Source organism: Benincasa hispida, chromosome 10 (assembly GCF_009727055.1).
Source record: "Benincasa hispida cultivar B227 chromosome 10, ASM972705v1, whole genome shotgun sequence".
Taxonomy (NCBI): domain Eukaryota; kingdom Viridiplantae; phylum Streptophyta; class Magnoliopsida; order Cucurbitales; family Cucurbitaceae; genus Benincasa; species Benincasa hispida.
The window spans coordinates 38,508,833-38,532,114 of NC_052358.1; the positions used below are offsets into that span (position 1 = coordinate 38,508,833).

Sequence of the window (23,282 nt, forward strand, 5' to 3'; positions counted from 1 at the left end):
CCTAGACTAGAATCCTATAATCTCCATATTCACATTTGAGTCCTTACAAAGTCCACCAAAATATAAACCATTTGGATGTCTTAACAATTCAATAAGAAGTTATTCGTTTATCTTCATACTTCTCCCTCTAATCTTCTTCTTCTTCTTTGTAATATGAGTCACTTTTCTATTGCATTTTATTAACTATTATACTTCAACATCTTAGATGTTGCTTTTTTTGTATTGTATTTTAGTGTTTGTATTCTATTTTGTACTATTGTTATTAACTTGTATGCTAAATTTATTTATATTCTATATTTTCTTAAATAAAAAAAAATGTATCTTCAACATATAAATATCCTCATTTTTTAGAAATATATATATTTAAAACATATATACAAAAATGATGTATTCTTAAACGTATCTGTATCTTAATTTTTTAGAAATTGACGAATCGCCGTATCCGATCGTATCTGTATCGTGTACCCGTATCTGTGTCTGTATCTGTGCTTCATAGATTTTTAGTTAGTAAATACATTGGCGATAGTTATTTGAGTTGTACTCATGTCGTTTAGATGTAATGGTTGTTTTACAACTCTAATATCAATCTCGGGGAAAGGAAAAAACCCCAAAATATTGTTTAATCTCTAAAATTTAACTTTAATATTAGTATTAGATTTAAGTACTATCTTGACCGATGTATTTTTAGCTTTAATTCATTTTAGTTCTTATACTTTCAAATTTTTAATTTAGTTTTTGTACATTCAATTTTGTAGAGACAAAAGTGATTGAGTTCTTAAATTATAGGAACTAAAATGAACATTTTGTAAGAATAGAGACCAAAATGAATCAAAAGTAAAAAATATATAACTAAAATAAAAAATTAGAAGTAAAAAAACCAAAATGAACTAAAGTGAAAAATAGTAAAAACAAGAGTATTTATACCTTATTATCACTCTCATTATTTATTGGTTCACATTCTATTTTGGTCACGTGTTTTGAATATGTTTAATTTTAATCTCAATACTTTCAAATGTCTAACTCTAGGGATTGTACTCTCGATAAATCTTAAATTTCAAAAATTTTAGTGAAAATGTTAATAGATATATATATATTTTTTTAAATAAAAAAATTTTATTTATTAACCTTTTTACTAAAAAGGTTAGAAACACATTTTTCTTTAGACTATTTTCAAATATAGGAAAATAAACAAAAATATTTATAAATATAGTAAAATTGACTATTTGTCATATTTCATTGTCTATTCGTAATGACAGTAAAATTTTGCTATTATTTATAAATATCTTGAAAATTAGCTTAAATTTAATATTTATTAAAAAGGAAAATTGCATTGTATAACAAATACATTTTAAGAAAACAAATCCATGACTTCATCCTTTTTATAGTTGCAAGTGTGATAATCACATAACAATCACATATAAATTAGATAGCAATCAAATTTTGAAGAGGAAGTTTTTTACCATGTTTACAAAAAAGCAAAATATGCACTCAATTTTGAATTTATTGTTTATTAAAGTTGTAATTGCCGTATTAAAAATACAGGATTGGAACAAATTTTAAATTATAGTATTTTAACCTTATTTATTTGCGAGGGGAAAAAGTTCCATCCAGAGTTTTTACTTCAGCTCCCCCTGACCTGACCGTAGCTCTTCTTCGCGCTCTCCCTCTCGCTCTCTCCCATCTCAGGTTGTGCGTTTGATCGGTGGATCAATGGCGTCGAGTCTGTTCAAAGCCCTTGTTGAATCTTCCTCCAAAATCCCATCTTCGGCTAGAAATCTGAGTCTTGTTGCCAATCAAATCGGCCAGCACACCGCCAAATGGATGCAGGTATCCACTAATTTCTCGCTTATCCCCTTTTCGAAATTTACTTCTTCTACGCCCGTGTTTGAGTTGATTTCTGCAGATTCTGTATTCTCGTTTACAATTCCTTATTCTTTCTAACTTTACCTGATTACTGATTTAGAGCTTGGGTTTGGAGTCTCCCAATTAATGTTATTATTGTTGTTGTTTTCTTAAATCGATTGTTTTTATGTGGAAATAATTCATGTTATTTGAAGAGAAGGGAAGAGAAGAGAAGAGAAGAGAAGAGAAGAGAAGAGAAATAAGCTTGTTTTCCCGCGGCATTGATGGAAGCTAAATCTTTTGATGCTTGTCCTTCATCGAAGCAAATTTATCCAAATTATACAAATATTTTGTTTCTCATTAGCGATCACCCCCTCCCATCCCTGCTTTAGATTATGACTTATCTTCTTCATGTTATGTGGGTTTTATATGTACATGAAGATTATTAGAAAATATGCCTTTCAAACTTTAGAAATATTAACTTTTCATTGATATTTAAAGTCTCGCCTCACAACATCAATCACCTCCTTTTTTCTGATGACACTCTACTTTTCTCCAGCAATAATGAGAGGATGATCCAAAACCTCTTCAATTTAATCACTCTTTTTGAATATGCTTCCGGTTTCAACATCAATAGGCAAAAATCTGAATTTCTGGGCATCAATTGCGAGGATGATTGGGTGGTCTCTATTGTCAATAGATTTGATTGTAAGGTTAGGATATGGCTTACCACATATTTAAGTCTGCCCCTTTATGGAAAACCAACAACAGTTACCTTTTGGCAGCCAATTTTAGACAAAATTGACAAGAGACTTCATTCCTGGCAACACAATTTCCTTTCAAAATGAGGCAGACTGACCCTTCTGAAAGCAATCCTATCTAATCTATTTGTCTACTACTCATCCCTCTACCGTGCCCGTGTGAAAATCATTGATGCCATTGACATGTTTTAGAAACTTTCTTTGGTTGGGTCACAGGGATAGCAAATTATCTCATTTATTAAAATGGGACAAACGGAAGAAATCACTGGATGAAGGGGGATTGGGGATCACTAATATAAAACAACAAAATAAAGCGCTCCTTGCCAAATGAATCTGGCGTTTTCATATGGAAAAAGAGGCCCTTTGGAGGATGCTTATCAAAGCCAAATATGGATCACACCATTTTGATCTCAAGGCTGCAGAATACGAAAGAATATCAACCAAAAACCTTGGAAATACATCCTACAACAAACGGACCTTATCTGTGGAAATATACAGTGTGAGATTGGCGATGGTTCCTCCACTGTGTTCTGAACAGACTATTGGCTTGTTGGTTCAGCCCTCAATTAGACCTTTCCTAGGCTCTTCCGGCTATCTACCACAAAAAATATTTCAGTTAAGGAGGCTTGGAATACTACAAATTGTTCTTGGTCCTTAAACTTTAGAAGAAATCTTAAAGAAGATGAGATTGAAGAATGGGCTGCTCTTACTCAACTTATCCCAAATCTAAACCTTACTAATAGAAAGGACCAATGGATATGGAAGCTTGGCTACACTGGTTTCGATACAAAGTCTATACTCTTCCCTCATATCTAACCCACTCTCACCATCGACCGGTCTTTTCAGGAAATTTTGGAACTGTCCCTGCCCAAAGAGAGTGAGAGTAAAATTCCTCCTTTGGGAAATCACTAACTCTTGTCTAAACACTATGGACAGATTACAAAAATGATACCCTTGGATCCACCTATCTCCCTCTTGGTGCTGCCTCTGTCAAATGAACAATGAGGATGCCCAACATGTCTTCTTTGATTGCCCCTTCTTTAGAGGGATATGGATGGAAGTCTTTTCTGCTTTCAACTAGTCCGTGGTTCCTCCAAATGATTTGCAAAATTGGTTTCACCTACTAATCGGCTGGACTCCATTCAAAACTGACAAAGAACACCTCTGGTAAGCATCACTTGTGCTGTAATGTGGAAGATTTGGGACGAAAGAAATGCTAGAATCTTCCAAGACAAGGCTAAGACAGCAAAGAACCTTATTGATACCATCATACATAATGCTTTTTTTTTGTGCAAAGATTTACAGGCTATACACATTTACAATTTTTCTTTCCTTGTTGCAAACTGGAAACACGTTTTGCACTCCCTTTGAAAGGGTTTTTTTGTACACCCTATGATTGGGGTCCTCATGTACCAATGGATATCTTGGGATTTCATTTAATCAATGAAATTGTTTCTTATCAAAAAAGAACTTTTCATTGATATTTGAGAAGTTACGAGCTATCGCTTCCTAAAGAATGCAACAAATTTAACATTTCCAAGTTGCATTTATGCTGCTAAGAAAACAAAAAAGAGAAGACCTGTCATGAATAACAAAAAAGAGGATTGATTATCGATGTTTATTTATAATGGCTTTCATACGGAACATGACTACCAAAAGAGGTTCTAATTATTAAGAACCAAGACTAAAGAATAATTACAAAGCAAATAGAGGGAGACACTTAGATAGAGGTATTGAAATAAGTCAATCCTCACACCTCCTCCCAAGAATCCTTGACCTTTTAAGAATCCTCCAATTTCTTTCAAACCAAGTGTACCCCAAAATAGTTAAATAAGCTGCTTGCCTCAGAATTTCCCCTTTACCAACGTGCAGGTATTCCTCACACACACACACACTGACTTGATAAAAAACAAATTTCATTGATGTGAAATTTACAAAAGAAGGGTGATGCCTAAACCAATGGAGTTGCAAACGATTTCTTGAATTGGTTAAATCTATCCCACATATTTATGACATTTATAGAGATCTTGCCCTGGAATTGTTTGCACAGAGCTTGCTTTCTAGCTTGAACTGGTGTGTTTTGTGTACGTATGGTCGTATGGGAAAAAGACTGAAACAATGTTTTGGGGTATGCTTTTTTTCTTAATGAGTTTGCAGCCATTTTTGGAATAGTTTTGGATTATTTGTTGTTTGAAGTTGAGCATCCATGACACAATGGATGTAGTTGTTCAGGTTGAAAATGGGGTTCTCTGCATTAGTTTATTTGTCTAGAAAGGAAAAACAGAGGAATGTTTGTGCAATTAAATGGATGGTGGGATGAAATTTAGGATTTGATGTATGCTATTTTTTGGGTTCTTAATTGATATTGAAGAGCTGGTTTGTGTTTAACCCCCCCGACCAAAAGTTGAAGTTCTTTGTTGTGAATTTTCTTTAACTGCCACCTTTGATTTGGCCTTTGCAGTGAGTGTTTATGTTTTCCTTTGTTTCTCTCGATAAAACTTGAGTTTTCTAGTTCAATTCTATGACTGTAGGCTGCCATATAACAAGAGCAAACCTCTGAAATATTAGGAATTTCATGCATTGGTAAAGTAAATTTATTGGGTTAGACTTTTAAGATGGTACTTGTTCATTTGAGTTGTTGATGACTGCCAAGAGCCTAGTTCCCTAGTTCTAGTAAAGTTGTTTTTGAAGCTCTTGCCTATTATTATCCTGGTTCTCTGATTTCTTGTCCTTTCTCTATGTTAACATGCTTACGGTACCACTGTCTTGTTTGTAGAGTGATAATGCTTAATTTAGGTGCCTTGTCAATTTTTTTAGTAACACTCCAGAGGTCTCTCCCCTACCTAGTGTTGCAGCACTTTAAGCCGTTGGATAAGGAGTAGTCCGTTTGGGCACCTCCAATGCAATTATGGTTCTTGTTGATTGTAGGAGCAATGTTTGAAAAGGCTAAAGGCGGCCTTGATTCATAGTGAGACGAGGCATGAGCCTCGAGGCCATATGAAGCATAAGCCTCATTTGAAATTAATAAAACATATTTTAATCATAAAACATAAAATCTCATATATTTTGAACATTATAACATCCCTTAAAAGTACACAACATAGTAAAAAATTAATCAAGATAATGAAAAAAAAAATCTCAATAGTCCACCAATATTTTATTACTAGAAATCTAAAGCTCATCCCCAATATCATTATCACGATCATTTCTGGAATCTTCCATAACATCATCATCATATCTCATGGTTTCATCTTCATTTTTTTGTCACTTTCAATATCTACCCATTCCTCTTCATCCAATATCATTGGAAAAAAACAGAAAAAGAAACCAAGAAAGTTTATCAAATAACTAGAAAGAAAAAAATTAAAAGAGAACTAAAAAAGAGACACAAACAAAAAACGGAAAGAAGAATAACAAGAAACAAAAGAAAAGAAAGATAATAATAGAAAGTTAATAAGTAAAACGAAATGAAAACATGCAGATTGTTGGCACGCTTGAAGTTTCAATGCATTGTATATGTATTCTTGAACCCACAGTGATTGCCCACCACCAAATGAAATTAGAAGACATGCAGATTGTTGGCACCACTTGAAGTTAATTCGCCTCAGCATGATGGACCACGTGGGTCCATGGCCCACCAGCATTCTAGACAAGGCATACGCCTTAACGCCTCAAAGGCACAGGGTGCTTGATGGTAGCAATATCCTGTTGAACATGACTTCAATTCAAGGAAGTTGCACGGTATCTCTTTCACTTGTCTTGAAGAACATGTAGTGTAGATTGAACTCCATGTTTTCAAGATCATTTCCCAACATGTCAATAATATTCTTAAATACATGGTCAATCTGTTGATCTCAATCTGTTTCGTGTCTAGTATTTCAAGGTTGCACCTCGTGAAATAATAGTCAGTTTTTTGCAATAGAAAGGAAATGAATATTGAAAGATTGTCAACAATATCATTTCTCATGTTTTGTATAATCGTTTGAAGTGTATTCTTCCATCCACCATAAAAAACAACTAGCTTTTGTTGCCAATAGACAAATTCTAGATGCCTCTTCAATAGCGAATGAACTAATTGATGATTGGACTTTCTCTGGAGGGAAGGAATGGTTCTCAAACTAGATCTAGGAAAGGCTTTTGATATCATTGATTAGGACTTTTGGATGTCGTTCATTAGGCTTAGGGCTTCGATACTCTTTGGCAGTCTTGAGTCATAGTTTCTATAGCTAATGCCAACTACCCTATCATTATAAATGGTAGAACTTGAGGGAAGATCATTCCATCTCGTGGAATTAGACAAGGTGACCCTTTTTTTACCTTGATGGAAAGGGGATCCTATTAATTAATACAAAATCTAAACCCAACGGCAGAAAAAATGAGATATCAAATCTAACCAATATCTTCGGAACAAGAAGAAAGTATTCAAATCTGGCTACTTGAATGGAGATGGATTTTTTTTCAAGTGAATCTACTGATGGTTAATGGTTAAAAGGAAAAAAAAATTGTTGATGGTTTGGTGGAGGATTGTTCTGCTTCATAAAGCTGTTGAAGCTTCTCCAGTAAAACTTGTACCTTGTCCTCCATCTTTTGAAGCTTTCTCCATCTATAGCCAATCCAAAGAGTGAATCCGCCATGCACAACAATTTACGAGCCCCATACATAAGGATATGTTTCTGCATTCTCTTTGATTTCTCTGTACTTCTCTTTCCATTTACCCAAAAACCCACTCGAACTACCACCACCACTTATCTTCTTCCTTTTCCTCAGTTTCTATTCTCAACGAATCATTACAATCTCATAAAAAAGATTCAGACCCAAAATTGAAGAAATGGAATCATGTAGATGCCCTATCAAGGATTTTGCACCCGTGATCCCTCTCACCTTTATTATTTATTTTGGTTTATGATTGCTTTAGTCACCTTTTGGCCCATAGTGCCCATTTAGAGACTATTGGGACCCATCGATTGGTATATCCTCTTTCTATTTGAACCATTAATTTGTTTATGACACCCTTTTGTTTTCGACTATTGATCGGACTGCTGTAGTACGTCTTTCTAAGTTTGTTAATATTTTTGAGAGGGCGTTTGGGTTTAAAATCAATCTATCTAAGAGTGAATTGAGTGGGATTCATATTGTCGACTCCAAGATGAAACAGATATTGTCTAAGTTTGAATGCAAATTGGGCCACTAGCCATCGACATACCTAGGTCTTTCCTTGGGAGGTAATTCTAAAATTTTTTCTTTTTGAGTAACTTCTTATTGAGGGGCATTCAACACAAGCTTCATTCTTGGAAGTATGCTTTTATCATAAAGGGTGGTAGCCATACACTTATGAATAAAGGGTGCTACTCTGATTAGTGTGCCAACTTATTATTTATCTTATTTTCGTTTTCCAACAAAGATTACAAAAATATTAGATAGTTGATTAGGGATTTTTTCTGGGAAGGTTCTCATGGTGATGGCGGTATGGATAATGTGAACTGGGAGACTATTCAACTTTGTAAGTTGATGGAAGGTCTTGACATCGGAAATTTTAAACATCGTGATTATGCTTTGTTGGATAAAGCAATGTGGAGGTTTTATACAAAAGATAGTGCTTTATGGCGGAAGCTTACTAATGCTAAGTACTATGCATCTATGATGGGACGAGGTTACCAAGACCGAAATCTGTGGAGAGATATTTCTTCTTACCTATCTTCTTTCTCTCATCTTGTTTTCTGTGTGGTGGGAGACGGTAAGGAAGCATATTTTTGGGAAGATCATTGGGTGGGGGATAGACCCCTCTTCTTTTGTTTCCTTGGTTATATTGTCTTCCTTAATAAATTTTTGGGTGTCGGAATTTTTTGGTTTGGTTGAAGAATTTCATTTCTTTCTCCTTTTGCTTTTCATTGGTCTTTGTCCAATAGGGAAACGATGGAAGTGGTCTCTCTTCTTTTCTTGATTGAGGGTTATGACTTTAGAATCGGGAGAAATAATGTTCGTGTGTGGAGCCGTTCCCCTATGAAGGGCTTCTTGTGTAAGTCTTTCTTTAAGTTTTTACTTGATCCCTCTCCGGTTGATGAGTCCGTCTTTGATGTTTTTATGGAGGATTATGATTCTAAAGAAAGCTAAAGTTATTCTCTTGGCAAGTTTTGTTTGGGTGCGTGAACATGATAGATAGGTTCGTGAGAAAGATGCCTTGGTTATTGGGCCCTTGGTGCTGTATCCTTTGCCGGAAGGTGGAGGAGAGTCTGGATCACCTTCTCTAGGAGTGTCAGTATGAAAGATCTGTGTGAAATGATTTTTTTAGGAGTTTGATTTTGCGCTTGCTCATCAGAGGGATGTTCATTTGATGATCAGAGAGTTCCTCCTCCATTCGCTTTTCAAAGAGACAGGCTGTTTTCTTTGGTTTGTAGGGGTGTACCCGATTTTGTGGGATCTTTGGGAGGGAGAGAAACAATAGTGTTTCATGGAGTGGAGAGAGATCCTAGTGAGGTTTGGTCCTTAGTGAGGTTTCATGTTTCTCTTTAGGCTTCGGTTTTGAAGACTTTTTGTAATTATTCCCTAGGCAATATCTTACTTAGCTGGAGTCCCTTTCTATAAGGAGTTTCGTGAGCTTTTTTTTTTAATGCCCTTGTATTCTTTCATTTTTTTCTCAATAAAAGCCGTTGTTTTTTTCTTTTTTCTTTTTTTTTTTTAAAAAAAACCGTGACCTATTCAGTCAGTTTTTTTATAATCCCCTTGGAGATTCATTGTCAGATTATTGACCTGGCTGCTAGTTGTGCTCAGCATTGTCTTGGTAATGGGATCTCTACTTCTTTCTGGAAGACCTCTTAGCTTAGTTGTGGTTCTATTATGATTGCATTTTTCTCATCTTTTGTCCTCGGTCCACGTTCGGAACTCTCCTGGTTCATGGACTTGGCCTTTTGCACCACCATCTATAAGATACTCTGTTTAATCCCTTACAGCTTATCTTGATTTCAAATTGGAGAACACTGTTGCAGTTCACCTATACTTTAGGGTGTTTGGAGTTCTACTCTATTTCATTCATCAACGAAATTATTTCTCCATCCAAAAAAAGAAAGGCTGTCAACTATACAATGCATGTCTCACATGAACCCCTGTGTGTTGTGAATCTCCAGGAAATCATGAGCGAGACCCTCAGATTTTTTACGGACCTAGGGTTTCTATTGAATGTTATTTACAACCCAACATTTCATTGCCTTGCAGTGGCAATATCACTGTTCGAAGAATTTGTATATCAAAGGAAACAATTATCTTTGATTGTTGTAACGGTTGTATAATCTATTGGACGGTTGCAGCATGTAGCATTCTTTTGCACTTGAAGCTTAAATCAACCCTTCTAGTGTGGTGCTTGGTTGGAAGAGTAGGGGCCTAGTAAACAAGTCAGAGAGAATGTCATTAGCAGAGGCTTTTTATCACTCTAGTGATGGATCTGATCAGCTCTCGGATAGAAATATGAGACTAAAGAACTCTTTGTTGCATATGATTTTACATCCGTGTCCATTAACTAGGATTGAGTCAGTCCAACGGTGGAGACTTTTCTTATCTTGAAGCATGTACAATTTTGTAGATTTATTAAATTATTCTAGATAGCTTGGTCTTCCTTCAAATGCTCTAGAGTATATGAGAACTATCCAAGGTTTCTATTATTTTAAGTCTAGGATTCTATCCCACTGCAGATTAGGGTCCTTTCTATGTTTTGACAATTGAAAGAATTGTGATTGCTTTGAAGTCTTCAATTAGGTTATTCATCAACATCTTCTGTGTTACTTAACTATTCTACATGTGCCATAGAGCTTATTGAGTTATCCCCGTGCTCAAAACTGGAAGTTTTTCCCAATTTCTGTATCCTCTTCAGTTACACACTGTCTTACAGGGTGTCAGTACGTTTTATAACTGCATCAATTTCAATGGCCTTGTTAAATATCTCTTCGATGTGAGCTGTGTAATAAATGGTTTGTTATTATGCTCATGGAAGTAAGCCACATATTCTTCCTTTAAGAAGATGCTCATTTTCTGTCTTAAGATTCTATTGGCAGTTTATTATAACACAAATCGAGCCTCCGTACCAGATGTCACAATTCTTCCTTTTTTAGCTAGTTAGCTAGTGATTGTGTGACATTTGTTGATTCCTTCAAGGAAAAGTTAACCCAGTGAATGGGAATATTTTTTTAGATAATAAGAAAGGTAAAGTTTTGGAATGTTATTGGCACTACGGCTGTAAGAAAATTTTGGACGCCCTGATGTAAATAAGCAGACAGAACGGGTAGTAAACAAATCTCTTTAATAACCCATGTCTGCAAAGATTGCAATGCAAGAAGGTTTGGGCGTGGATGTTATCAATTGGAAATTCTTAAATATAGTTTGTGATATCACAAACTTCTTCCTGATATGTGGTTCACAACTAATTATTTTGGAACTGAGGTAAACTGGATTCGGTATTATAAACAATGATATTTTGTAATCGATGACTGTTTTTAGCCCAAACATTTTTTTAGCTTTCTTGTCATCTAATTTTCAAGTGATATCTCATGGCTTCATTTCACTCTTGGAAATTTGTCTCAATTATGGTTCTCTTTTGATAATCGATACATTGTTTGACATGTTTGTATATTGAATTTTCTTTAGCATGAGTTCAAAATATTTTGCTTTTTATTATCTGTTTCCTTAAATTATAGAGAATCAATTAAGTTCTACTGATCGTTGAGACATGATATAGTTCTTTCTCAATTTGTTTCGTTTACTTTTAAGAAATATCCTACCGTCTTCTAGGACTCGATATTACTCTTTGTGATCCTGTCCAATGCTGAAGGATATATAAAAGTTTTATTATATTTCTCTCTAGGATACAAGTAAGAAATCACCCATGGAGTTGATAAACGAGGTTCCACCAATCAAGGTCGAAGGCCGTATTGTTGCTTGTGAGGGAGGTTAGTATATCTTCATACGTATATCCATGCATGCCTATTTTTCAAGTAATCAGTTTATTAAGGGAGGTGTGATTCCTTATTTGGATTCAAACTTTTTTGAATGCAGACAACAATCCTGCCCTTGGGCATCCAATCGAGTTCATATGCCTTGATCGGGAGGAGCCCGCCGTGTGCAAGTACTGTGGCCTGCGCTATACTCAAGACCATCACCACTAGAAAATCTGCTAGTGATCCTTCCAGCAAGCAACCCGGGACTTGGAAAGACAATACCCTACCTTTCCAAACTCGACTTCTGTAATGATTATACTCTTCCTACATGAATTTGGAATTTGAGAATTCCATTCAATCGGCACTTTGGCCGGGTCCATTGTCTTTTGCCAAATATGTTTAATTGCTCTGTCTGATGACTATCTTCTTGACTCTAATACCAATAAAAGCTTTTGATCTTTTGGGAGTCGCAAGCTTGAAATTACAAGCTAAATGGGATTTTTTCACGGATGATTCTTTTCTAAAGGCACAAATGAAATTTGGCTCAATGTTTGAAATCAAATAAAATTTGGTCTTTTGTTGACGGAAGCATGGTGTAAAGTTATTCAACCCATGAAAATGTTCGATGGACTGAGGAGTGAATGTAGATCTCGTTTCTTTTTGTTTCTTTTGTCTTTTTCCTCATCAAATTTGTAATTTTTTTATTGATTTTTTTCCTTCATTTGGACTCTCCCTCTCACTTCTTTCTTGCACAAAAAAAAAAAAAAAAAAAAAAGAGGAAAATTTTGCTAAAAGGAAGAAAAAAAGGTTTGCGTACAGATTGGAGGAAGAAAAAAGTTTTTTAGAGTTTGGTAATTTTAGTAAAAAACTAGGTTTTTAAGAGTCTGGTCATTTTAGTAATTTCATTTTAGGTTAACATTAAGCAAAAAGCCAAACAAAAACATAGGTTTCTGGAATATAGGCAAGATTTCATTTGGACTTCCAAAGAAAAGGTCATTGGTGCAATTTTCTCTCTTATAATATATCACCATAGTACAACCATAGTACATACTTTCTAGTATTACTATGGTACATATTCCTATTAATTATATGTTAAGCACATCTTAAGCGTTAAGTGGTAATTATTATTGTGACAATGGTAACAATATTTGGTCTTATTTGGTGACCATTTTACCTTTTGTTTTTAGTTTTTGAGAATTGATCCTTATCTATATTTCTTATAATGAATTGCATTTTTGTTAAGTTCAATGGTTGAATTCTTAGCCAAATTTCAAAAACAAAAACTTTTTGAAAGTTATTTTTTTAATTCTCAAAATTTGGCTTGATTTTTTAAACCATTGGTGAAAGTAGATAATAAACAAAGAAATTTAGAGAAAAAAGTAGTGTTCATAAACTTAATTTTTCTTTTTTTTAAAAAAAAAAAACTAAAATGATTACTAAACAAAGTCTTAGTTTTTTAAGTGCTAAAAGTTCACTATTTCGAGAGAATGAAAGAGGGTCATGTGCTGAGGAACACTTTCACATGTTTGAAAGCGAAATTGAAACTATCATGGATTGACATAGTGGTAAAAAGAGAGACATAATCTCAATAAATGGTTGAAAGGTGAAGGATTCAATCCATAGTGGTCAAACTCATTATTATTATTTTTAATTAATTATTAAATATAAATATATTAAATAGACCAAATAAATTTTATATAATAGCATTACAATTAAGATTTTATGATATCTTAACTATTTATTATTATTATTATTATTTAATTATTTATAGTAATTAATTTAAATTAATCAATTTAAATAATGCTAAATTTGTTTGATGATTACAATAATTGGGCTCTTATATTTAATTATATAATTATTTAATTTTGGTTTTTATATACAAAATTGGTAGATTGAACACATATTTAACTTCCAAACATTAATTATCCTACATATCCAAACACATCTAAATACAGACATTAATTACATTTGTCACAAAAACCTTATTATAATGACTCGACTTTTCGAGATCTCTAACTGGGATCATTGCTACCAAATATGAAAAAAAAAAAAAAAAATGGTACAGGCACAATTCCGCGATGGGATTAACCGAGAAATGTTGCAGCTCTAAAGAATTTGATCAAGATCAAATGTTGTGCCTTCCAAGAACAAATGTAGCAAAATGACTATATTAATTTTAAGTATACATCTTTCTCGACAACCCATCAAAGGTGTTAGCTCTATCATGGTGACTTGCCAAGTGATGAAAAGAACCTTATTTGAAAATTTCACCATCCACAAGATAATCTAAGACCTTTAAAAACGCCATTCCTTTCTCCCTAAACTTAAGTCGAGCTCCCAAATCAAAAAGTTAGAACTCATGCAAGACTTTGTTGACTCAGAGGAAACTGTCAACGTCAACTACGGCAACATCATTTAGCCAACAAAAATTTGTTGCAGACCGTCACATTTTCCGATTCAAGTCTCCCTAGATTCATTCACTTCCCCACCATTTCCCACTAACCAAGTGTATAAGCTCCGACCCACCTTAACTCCTTTCCATAAAAGTTTTACATAGAACAGAGGCTCTGAAGAGAACTAAATGGAGATTTCACAAAAAAAATGAGAGCTAAGCTTCACCCTTAGAGAAGTATCTCAACTACGGTTGGGTTCAAATGAGTCTCATGCCAACATTACATCAATATTGGGTGAAAGGATTCCAAAACTTTAACTAATCAAGTTCGCAATATTAATTGCATAAATCATAAGTGCAAAAATCCATCTAAAGTTCGTAAACTAAGTACAAATGACAAATATGTAATCTAGCCGTAATTAGACATCGATTGCAACATTCTCACAAATCTCATCTCTATATCCATATTTGGAAACCTTTGTATTTTTACAATCTCATCTTTGCAAAGATGAACTTGTAAAATATCATATCTGCCCTCTTTTGATAAATCCATGAAAAGCTCAATAATTTTTTCGCATTTTCCTCTCGGACCTTGCTTCTTGAAATTTAAAAGAATTCAAATATTTTATAGTTCAATGACTCCAAAATTTACTTATCCCACTTTAAAAACTGCAATCCTTTGTATATGTTGTACAAAATGGTCGATTGAGATGATCAATCTCAAGGGCTGAAATCTTTTCACCTACACATTCATTATTTCATGTAACTTGTTAGAAGTTTGTAAGAATACCTTATGGATCTTCTATATGACCTCTAACACTTCAATTAACAAATGACATTTTAAATACCAAAGTGGTAGGTACAAATACCACTTAAATGTAATGAAAATTCACATCAGAGATACAAAATTTCCCTCTTCAATGAATGGACAGCCTCTAAAATAAACTACCAGACAGAAACAAGTCAATTTTCCTCCATCTGAAAGTACTAGCCTCTATAATAATATCATATTATAAAATACCTTCAATTTTGCACACTGCCTTCTGATGCAGCAAGTTTCCTTCTCTGTTGATGTTCTGCAACCTTATAATCTACCACCTCACGAAATAGGCTCGGATCAAGAACACACGTCTCACTACCGTAAACAGCAGCTTGTACACTTGCCATCAACTTTGCTATTTCTCTCCCTGAAAATCCTTCAGTTTTTGCAGCTGCTTCACGTACAATATCATCAGTCAACCCTTTGATCTCGATCTTCTTTTGTTGTCCTTTAAAAAGGTTTTGGAACAAACCAGACTTCCTCAATCCAGCATTTGCTATATACTTTTCTAGATAGAGCTTCAAGAGCTTGAAGCGTTCCTCTTCCCTGGGCAAGGGGAATTCTAGGACTTCATCAATACGATCACCAACAGCTGAATCAAGATCACCAGGGCGATTTGTAGCAAGAGCAAGAACAATATCCTTTGACTGGTCACCAGTGCGAAAAAGAAGAGCATTGAGTGCACTTCTTTGGGCTTCACTCATGTATGTTTTGTTTCGCCTACAAATTGAGATAATACTCAACTATTAGTGATTGCAAGTATCATCACATCAATTAGAAAGCTTGGAAAGGGACGAAAATTTTCAATTGTATTAATTTTTGTGAGATTATAATAAATGAATGAATTATAGAAAGTTTCTATAAAATGAGAAACAATATTCATAGACCAAGAATGAAGTGCTATAGTTGATAGATCATTACATACATGATTAGAGAGAAGAAAAAGCAAAAAAGACTGAATAAAAGAAAAAAAATGACATTTATTTGTACCAAGCAAGTTTTACTTACTCGCATAAAAATGCATCTGCTTCATCAATGAAAAGCAGTAAGCCCTTTCGCGATTTCTTAGCCCAATCAAATAACTGGTGTATCTTAGTAACAGCTTGTGATCCCAGAGGAGCAACATCTCCTCCTGTCATTAATGCATAATCCAGACCCTATGAGAGTAGAGAGAAGTCCGTTATTACACAGTAAATAAGAAAAAAGCTCCCACCACATCAGCAAAAAATTCATGGCTAAAACTGGTCACTGAATATGTGCTAGCCAGAAAATCATCAATTGTACAAGCAGTAGTTCGAGTGTTCGACAACAGTTAAAAATTCAAGAATTCAATGCTTAACCACAACTAGGAAACTGCACATGTAAATCTGAATATATACTCCCAAAAAAGCCATGTAGCCCAGTTCACAGGATGTGTTCTGCCCAACATTATAAATTGAATCAAAAGAAAATTCATTTTGGAGTGGATAGCCTACAAAACTCAGCAGCAAGCCAGAATCACCACCCACTTAGGCTGAACAGTCAGGAGGGCATTGACCAAAAAAAAAAAAAAAAAAAACCCAAGAAATTCCAAGAATTCTTGTTATATCCAGAATAGTTGATGCTCCTCTAGCTACATTAATGGGTTCCTAAATCTTAGGAAGAATGAAAATACAAAAAATTTCCTTCGAAAAGATGGTCTAATTTTAAGAACCGAACATTCTTTCAATATATTACTACGATCGTGAAATTTATCACCAGCAAACAGAATTAACATTCGTGATAATGATCAAATATATTAACAATTGATGTTGAATCTATTATTTCGAAGCCTTCAACAATTTAGCTAGAGAAGATATAGACTCTTACAGATTTCTGAGCTAGCTCTCTAGCAGCCATTGTCTTTCCTGTTCCAGGGGGGCCATAGAAAAGCATATTCCGAAATGGAGCCTGATGAGACTTTGTATTTGCAGTTGCATTTGCTAGATGTTCTATCCGCTTCTGAAGTGAAGGGTGTAAAATTACATCTCCAAACCCATTTCCCTTTTTAGAGGAAGACATCTTATCTGAATGTGATACAGTGCCCTTGATACGTGAGAGCAACCCTGACCAAGGGTACTTTCCTCGAGAGGACTCTCTAATCAATGATGGCTGACCTAATATTCTATCCACATAGCTCCAAATCACCTTCGCACCTTCCCTGCGGTAAAGGAAAATCCATAAACTCTGCAGTCAGAAAACAGGCATGGGAAAAAGATGATACATATGTACAACAAAATTTATGAAACTTAAACGACCATTCATTGCAAATGGTATAGACAAACCAGATTAAAGTGATCTACAAGAAGAATTATGGTTTAGTATCAGTTCACAATAACTGCCGAGAATGCATACAGTTCATGATGACTGCCTCACTAGTGTCATGTAGCGAGGAAATAAACGTATTTACACAATTGCTTCGCATACCTGATAGTGAAACCCGTCTCCTAACCTCAAACATTACAAAATAACAAGAGACAAGACACAAAATGGAAATTGAAACAACAAATCTTCCTAATAGCATAAAGTGATAAAATAAAGAAAGCTCATCTTCCACAAAACATTCCATGAAGTTGTTTAGTGACAAATGACTACCAAGACAACAACCATCCACTCATCTTCTGATCTTCTGCAAAGATATAGTTCATTTTCTTGTTGATTTTATTTTATGTTATGTTCACTTTTGTATGAACTTGAAGAGCAACAAAATAGTAATTGAATAAATTGACAGAATAAAAGAGATTCCAAAGCACCAGGAAGCAATCAGAGGACCTCAAGAAAACCTAAAGACTGGCTAGAATGCTATATAAAGGCCAAAAAATGCAATCCCATTACAAATATCCCCCTATTATCAAAAATCAAAAGCGAACTGGCCCTAGAGTTGGACTGTAGTAGCACAGAACAAGGCATCATAATGAATATATAACAACTCCGCACCTCCCTCATCAGCAAAAACATATCCTCAAAAATTTTCTGCTGTAGGTGCCCCAAAAAGTAGCAAACATATGATCTGTCAAACAACCTTCCCTCTTATTAGGACAGAACAAAGTAAACGTCCAAAAAGAGAGGGGGGGGTGTTGGGGGTTGGGGGAAAAAACCTAACTAGCTACTTGTGAATGAATTCAAATCCAAAATCTAAATACACATAAATTGCAGTCTCAAAATTTTCATTTCAAAATGGCAAATAAACATTTGACATGGCTGAAAACACAAAATGCAGGCAATAAAGGGAATATTTTCATACAAATACAAAAATTCTCAAAAAACCTTCTAGCACTTGATAAATACCTTGTCGTGTAAATGCCTGCAGCTAATGCAGTAACTCCACCAACAGCAACTACCAATTTATTTTGATCAGTCAAAATGGCCTTCAAACCTCCTGCAAATGTGAATAATATCAAAATCAGAGCAAATACAAATACAAAAGAGAATGAGAACTTTTCATTGATGAAATGAAAAGAGGCTAATGCTCCAAATACAATGAAACAAAAGAGCAAAAATACATGAACATAGAAACTTACTTGGCTACAACTTGCTAATATGGAACCATTTTTCACACAAAATTTTATAAAGTCACCAGCCTATTCTATATGGGCTGTGGTGCATTGGCATTTGAAATAAAACAAAAAACCATGAAAGAACTCAGCCCCCAACATAAAGGCCCCAAGACACTAACGCAAACGTTAACTGTTATCGTAAAGAAAATTTCTTTTAATATTAATTATTAAATCATATTTCAAGAGCCTTAAATTGGTTATGAAGGTCAGCCATCCCTTTATGATGTAAAAAGATAATCAACTCTCTGCTCCTCTCCGAAAAGATCAAAAGCTAGGGCACAGAAAAAACATACCTTTGTCCTCCAAGAGAGTAAATTGTTAACCTTATGGCAGGTTATTCAAGATGCCACCTAGTAAATAAATTTGATTGTTTTTGACATGGCCTCATTATTGTGCGTGTGTTTGAGATTGAGCACTGATGACTTAAGGTTCACTTCACAAACAAAACATGTGAAATGGATTGGCTGGGAGAGGTTTAGAGGTAACAAATTGATGGAGGAACATATAAAGTAAGGTATACATGATTCCAATTTATTTACAAAAGGAAAAAGCTTAGAAGCACGGGCACTTTAGTTTGGCTAGCCTATTCGTGCTCGACACACATCAAACACTAGTTAACGGTATAGATGTGTTAGATACTAGTTATACAAAGTCAGAGTAGGTCCAACTTTTATTAGACATGAATCGAACATTCGTTAAGTAGTTTTTATATTAATGTATACTTTTATTGTCTTCAAATTTCCTTATTGTAGTTAAACTCATATACATTTTTTTTAATTTATGTTTTAGTAAATGTGTTCTTGCCATATCAATGTCCTAGATTTTTTTAAAAAAATATGTGGTTCCGTGTCCATGTCATATCTTTGTCTTGTATCCATATCCGTGTTTCTTGGGGAAAAAGCATATGTTTGTCACAGAATGGTTAAACTGAAATATCATCGGAAAGGTTGTTTCATCAAATACTTTATGCATATATCATTGATCTAAACTTAATATAGTTAATTTAATACCTCCAATATGATCAAAAGTAGTATTAATTGCGGCAATCCATTTTTCTCTCTCTGCATTTGCACGATCAACTAGCATTCGCCTGTTTACCTCTTCAGCAAGTTTTGCCTCATGGGCTCTTCCTTCTGCTTCTGCCATTGCCCTAACTCTGATGGTCTCACGCTCTATCTCAGCCTTCTCCCTCTCTGTTTGCCGTCTTTGGGCTTGAATTTGTTCTTCAGTAGCTCGACGTGCTTGCTCTTGCCGAATTGATGACTCTTCTTGTAGTTTTACAAGCTCTTGATTCCTGGCTCTTTGATACTCATTTTCTGCCTGGGAGCATATACGTCAAAAAAAGAAGGAAATAAAAGCCTGCATATTGAACGAATTTACACACTACTCAACACTTGGAAGTTAGCAAGCACCTACCTGCATCCTCTTCCTTGCCAACTCATCCTCGTACCGTGCCATTTGGGATTTAGTCTGTGCTTGATGCTGAGCCAACTTCTTCTGCTCATCGTATATAACCCTTTGTCTTTCCTACAATGCAAACAAGAAAAACAAATATATCGTATGTTGAAAACATAATTATTTGATGTAACACATTTCTTTTTTTCTTTTTTCTTTGTACAAATGAATAAATATTTGACAGGAATAAACACATTTTCTGTCACAAACAAAGAAGGAACTCAAGGCACCCATGAAAACTGCTTTTATTTTCAATAATGTCCGACCAATAATTAAACCTACTCATCTAAAAAAGAAAAAAAGTTCTATTTTTATCCTGATACAAGCCTAGAAATTAACGTATATATAACTGAGAACCTATTTCAAGATTCATGACACTTTAAATATGTAAAATTTTAGTATTGAATATGGTGAAGTTAAATTTTTAATAAATATAAAGTTTTTTCTCCTCTTGTAAAAATAATCTTCATTCATCTTTAGCATTTTAAAGAATTGGTCCAACACTGGATTCAGACCTTCAGAAAAATATCCAACAAAGAAGAATAGAAAGTAAACTCAACATTGTTCAAAGGACACAGAGAGGGTATTGGTATTATAAGAGTAGTCAATTGTAAGGACTTGCAGAACATACTGTTTCAGCTTGTGCTTGCATTGCTTTAAACTCAGCAACCTTTGCCTGCAACTCTACTTGTCTTGTCTCTTCTTGCTTCTTCATGACTTCAAAAGCCTACCCCCATAACAGGTCAGCAAAGGGCATAATATAAGATTTTAAAAGTTAACGAAACATAACAGTATTTCCATAACGATCTCTTCATATTACAATTGAACTACACTTAGAAACACCCAAAAAAAAGAAAAAAGGCTTCAAATTATACAAGCAACAAAATGATATTAAAATTGGAAAAAGAATTAATTAACTAGGGAAACTAAAGAACAAAAAATTTAAACAATATAACCATTTTTGTAAAAGTAGTACCAAATACTAACTTAAAGCCTTACTTAAAGCCATTACCTGACGAAGAAAAACAACAATCAGTTGAACATATTTTTTTCATATTTTTTTCAGTATTAGTATCTTATAGGATTTCCTAGTTCGGAATATCTATCTTTGCAGCTTTCCCCTTTCTAAACCGTTCTTGTTTCAGCTCTATTGTACCAGCGGAAGCCAAATATAAAAAATCAGCAACTAAAAGTTCTTAGAAGCAATTAAAAACACAAAACATACACCAACAACCCTAACCTTCCAGAGAAGAGAGCAACAAACTCCTACCCAAAAAAAAAAAACCCATTAAAGGCCAAGAAAAACAAAAAAAAAAAGTTTTAAAGCTTAAAAAATTGAAACCTTCTTGGCATGCGAAGAGCTAGTAATCTCTCTGAGAGCTTTGGCACCACGCTCGAGCGCTTCCGGATCAAACCCAGATGACGACGTCCTCGGATTATCATTACGAGGCTTTGGCGCAGACGGCTCAGAATTAGCACTAGCAGCAATCGAAGAACCAGGTGATGAAGATTGTGGAGCAGGAGAAGGGTGAGGAACATTGGCGGCAGGAGAAGAGGAAAAGGGAGGGAAGTTGAAGGGGCCATCGGCATAGGCAGAGTGATTTTGAGATAAAGACGCAGAGGCTGCAATGGCGGAAATTAAACCCATGGCATACGTCGTCTTCGCCATTTTGCTGCAAAATCCTTGGGAAAATCGGACCCCCAAGCTGAAACCTAGAGCTCGGCTCGAGGTTTCGTGCTAGTGAGGACTTAGAAATGATAGGGTTTTAAAGAGGTTTTACGGAAAAGGCTTTCCAAGGGTTTAAGACAGATCTAGTAGGAACTTTGGAAGACTTTGGGCCCAAGTATTGGGACATGGATTCTAAGGAGAAGGGAAAACTCGGAATAATTAGCTGTATGAGGTATATAGGAGTACTGTACTATCATTCCTTTTGAATTATAACAAAATAGATAAATGTAACACGAGTTCAATTTTTTGAAATTCTAAAATGCTCTCAGGTCCCTTTTTTATTTCGCTTTGCTGCCTATTAATGGGACTATAATTAATTGATCGTCGTTTTAAATTGATAATTTGTCACAAATCTTGCGATTTAATAGCTGTTTTGAATTTTCCAATTAGATATAATAGTTGTTTTACATTTTCAATCTTGTACATCAACTAATTTTCAAATCTTATTTTGAAATTTAAAATATCTTATTACGTTAGTTATCCTAACTGAAATTTGTTATTTTTATTATACTTTCTATTGATCTTAATCAAGATTCACGAGTTTTAAATTTTTTTGAACATTATATTTATTATTCTTTTGTTTTAAACATAAAATATTAGAATACAACATGTAACCCTAGCTTTCTTCATCCTCTGTACTGAGCGCTTTCTTGTTATGGTTGTTCAATGATCAAGAATTTTGTTCAATGGTAAGTGGGATGAAAACAACCACTATCATGGCTTCCAATTATTGAGGTTTCTGTTGCTATCTTTTCAATTTTCATATGTTTTTACTGATTTTATTTTTTGTTCTCAATCGACGATAAATCTACTTTAGAAGTTTGACTTAATCGATCAAATCCATTGGTGCATAGATGAAAGACTCGACTTAATCGACCATTGACCAAGAGTTCGAGTCACAAAGTCTCTTCTTTCCAAAGTGATTCCTATTGAGTCATTGTGAAAAGGTAGGCCAAGCATAGGGACGGTGTTGGTATTAACCAGTTTGCTTTGGGGGTCTTAAACCCACCTTGACAGATTCGATCAAAGAATGATGTACCATCGTCGAATATTGTTTGTTTCTCTTTTGTTCATGAGATCTCTACGATTGGCACCAACACCACATCATAATTGGTTAATAATTTCAATTGACGATTTTTAATTGGGATTTTCATACTCTAATCTAAATCAGTTTCTTTATTCATAAATGCAATTATTTAAATAAAGTTTTTATTAGTCCAACCCTTACTTTCTAAATTGATATTTTGGGTTTAGAACAAGAAAATGTATTGTTATAGAATTTTGGCTAAGTTTGGTTAATTGATTTTCAATATGTAGTGTATTTGTTTTTAAGTTTAGTATATTTGTTGGCGGTCTCTTAGTCTCCTTTAAAATGTTCTCTCAATCTCTGGGTCGTAGTTCGCCAGAGATTGAGAGTTTGCAAAGAAATCACAAAAATTACCATTAACAAACTATTTTGCCGAAGTCCCCGATAACGACGCCAAAAACTTGATGCTCGATTTTATGTGATGGAAATATGGATGCTATGCGTTGATCGAATTGTGTTATGCACTCAAATTTCCCTAGTGGAATCCAAGTGTAAATTCCTCTGAGTTTCCTGGTAAGTCCAGGGTCAAACATAGGGACTTGTGAAAATAGATTGTGTTGGTAATTTTTACAAAAAACTTTGTAGTAACCAAGTAAATAAATAAAGTGTTGGGTGTGTTGATGCATTGATGAAAAAGAAATAAATAAAGGCGGTGGATTTGAGAAAGACAGTTGCGTTGATAGATGCAATAAGTATGTGA

The 23,282-nt window shown here is 34.5% G+C and overlaps 2 protein-coding genes across 3 annotated transcripts; one reads left to right on the top strand and one right to left on the bottom strand.

Moving 5' to 3' along the window:
* Window positions 1-1,591: 1,591 nt before the first annotated feature.
* On the top strand, window positions 1,592-12,017 carry LOC120087677 (NADH dehydrogenase [ubiquinone] iron-sulfur protein 6, mitochondrial). Its single transcript, XM_039044532.1, has 3 exons — window positions 1,592-1,827; window positions 11,452-11,536; window positions 11,643-12,017. Exons 1-3 carry the CDS (start codon window positions 1,711-1,713, stop codon window positions 11,750-11,752), a joined length of 312 nt encoding a protein of 103 aa, XP_038900460.1. The 5' UTR covers window positions 1,592-1,710; the 3' UTR covers window positions 11,753-12,017.
* A 2,312-nt stretch (window positions 12,018-14,329) lies between these two features.
* On the bottom strand, window positions 14,330-21,563 carry LOC120088786 (ATPase family AAA domain-containing protein 3). Of its 2 annotated transcripts, XM_039046224.1 has the most exons (9): window positions 21,109-21,563; window positions 20,398-20,493; window positions 19,728-19,838; window positions 19,322-19,631; window positions 18,043-18,133; window positions 16,585-16,915; window positions 15,745-15,893; window positions 14,938-15,456; window positions 14,330-14,658 (listed from the first exon to the last, which is right to left on the bottom strand). In XM_039046224.1, exons 1-8 carry the CDS (start codon window positions 21,433-21,435, stop codon window positions 14,940-14,942), a joined length of 1,932 nt encoding a protein of 643 aa, XP_038902152.1. In that variant the 5' UTR covers window positions 21,436-21,563; the 3' UTR covers window positions 14,330-14,658; window positions 14,938-14,939. The 2 variants fall into 2 exon arrangements, with proteins under 2 accessions (XP_038902152.1, XP_038902151.1); XM_039046223.1 differs by lacking the exon at window positions 14,330-14,658 and having other exon boundaries at window positions 14,724-15,456; window positions 21,109-21,562.
* Between the last annotated feature and the right edge of the window lie 1,719 nt (window positions 21,564-23,282).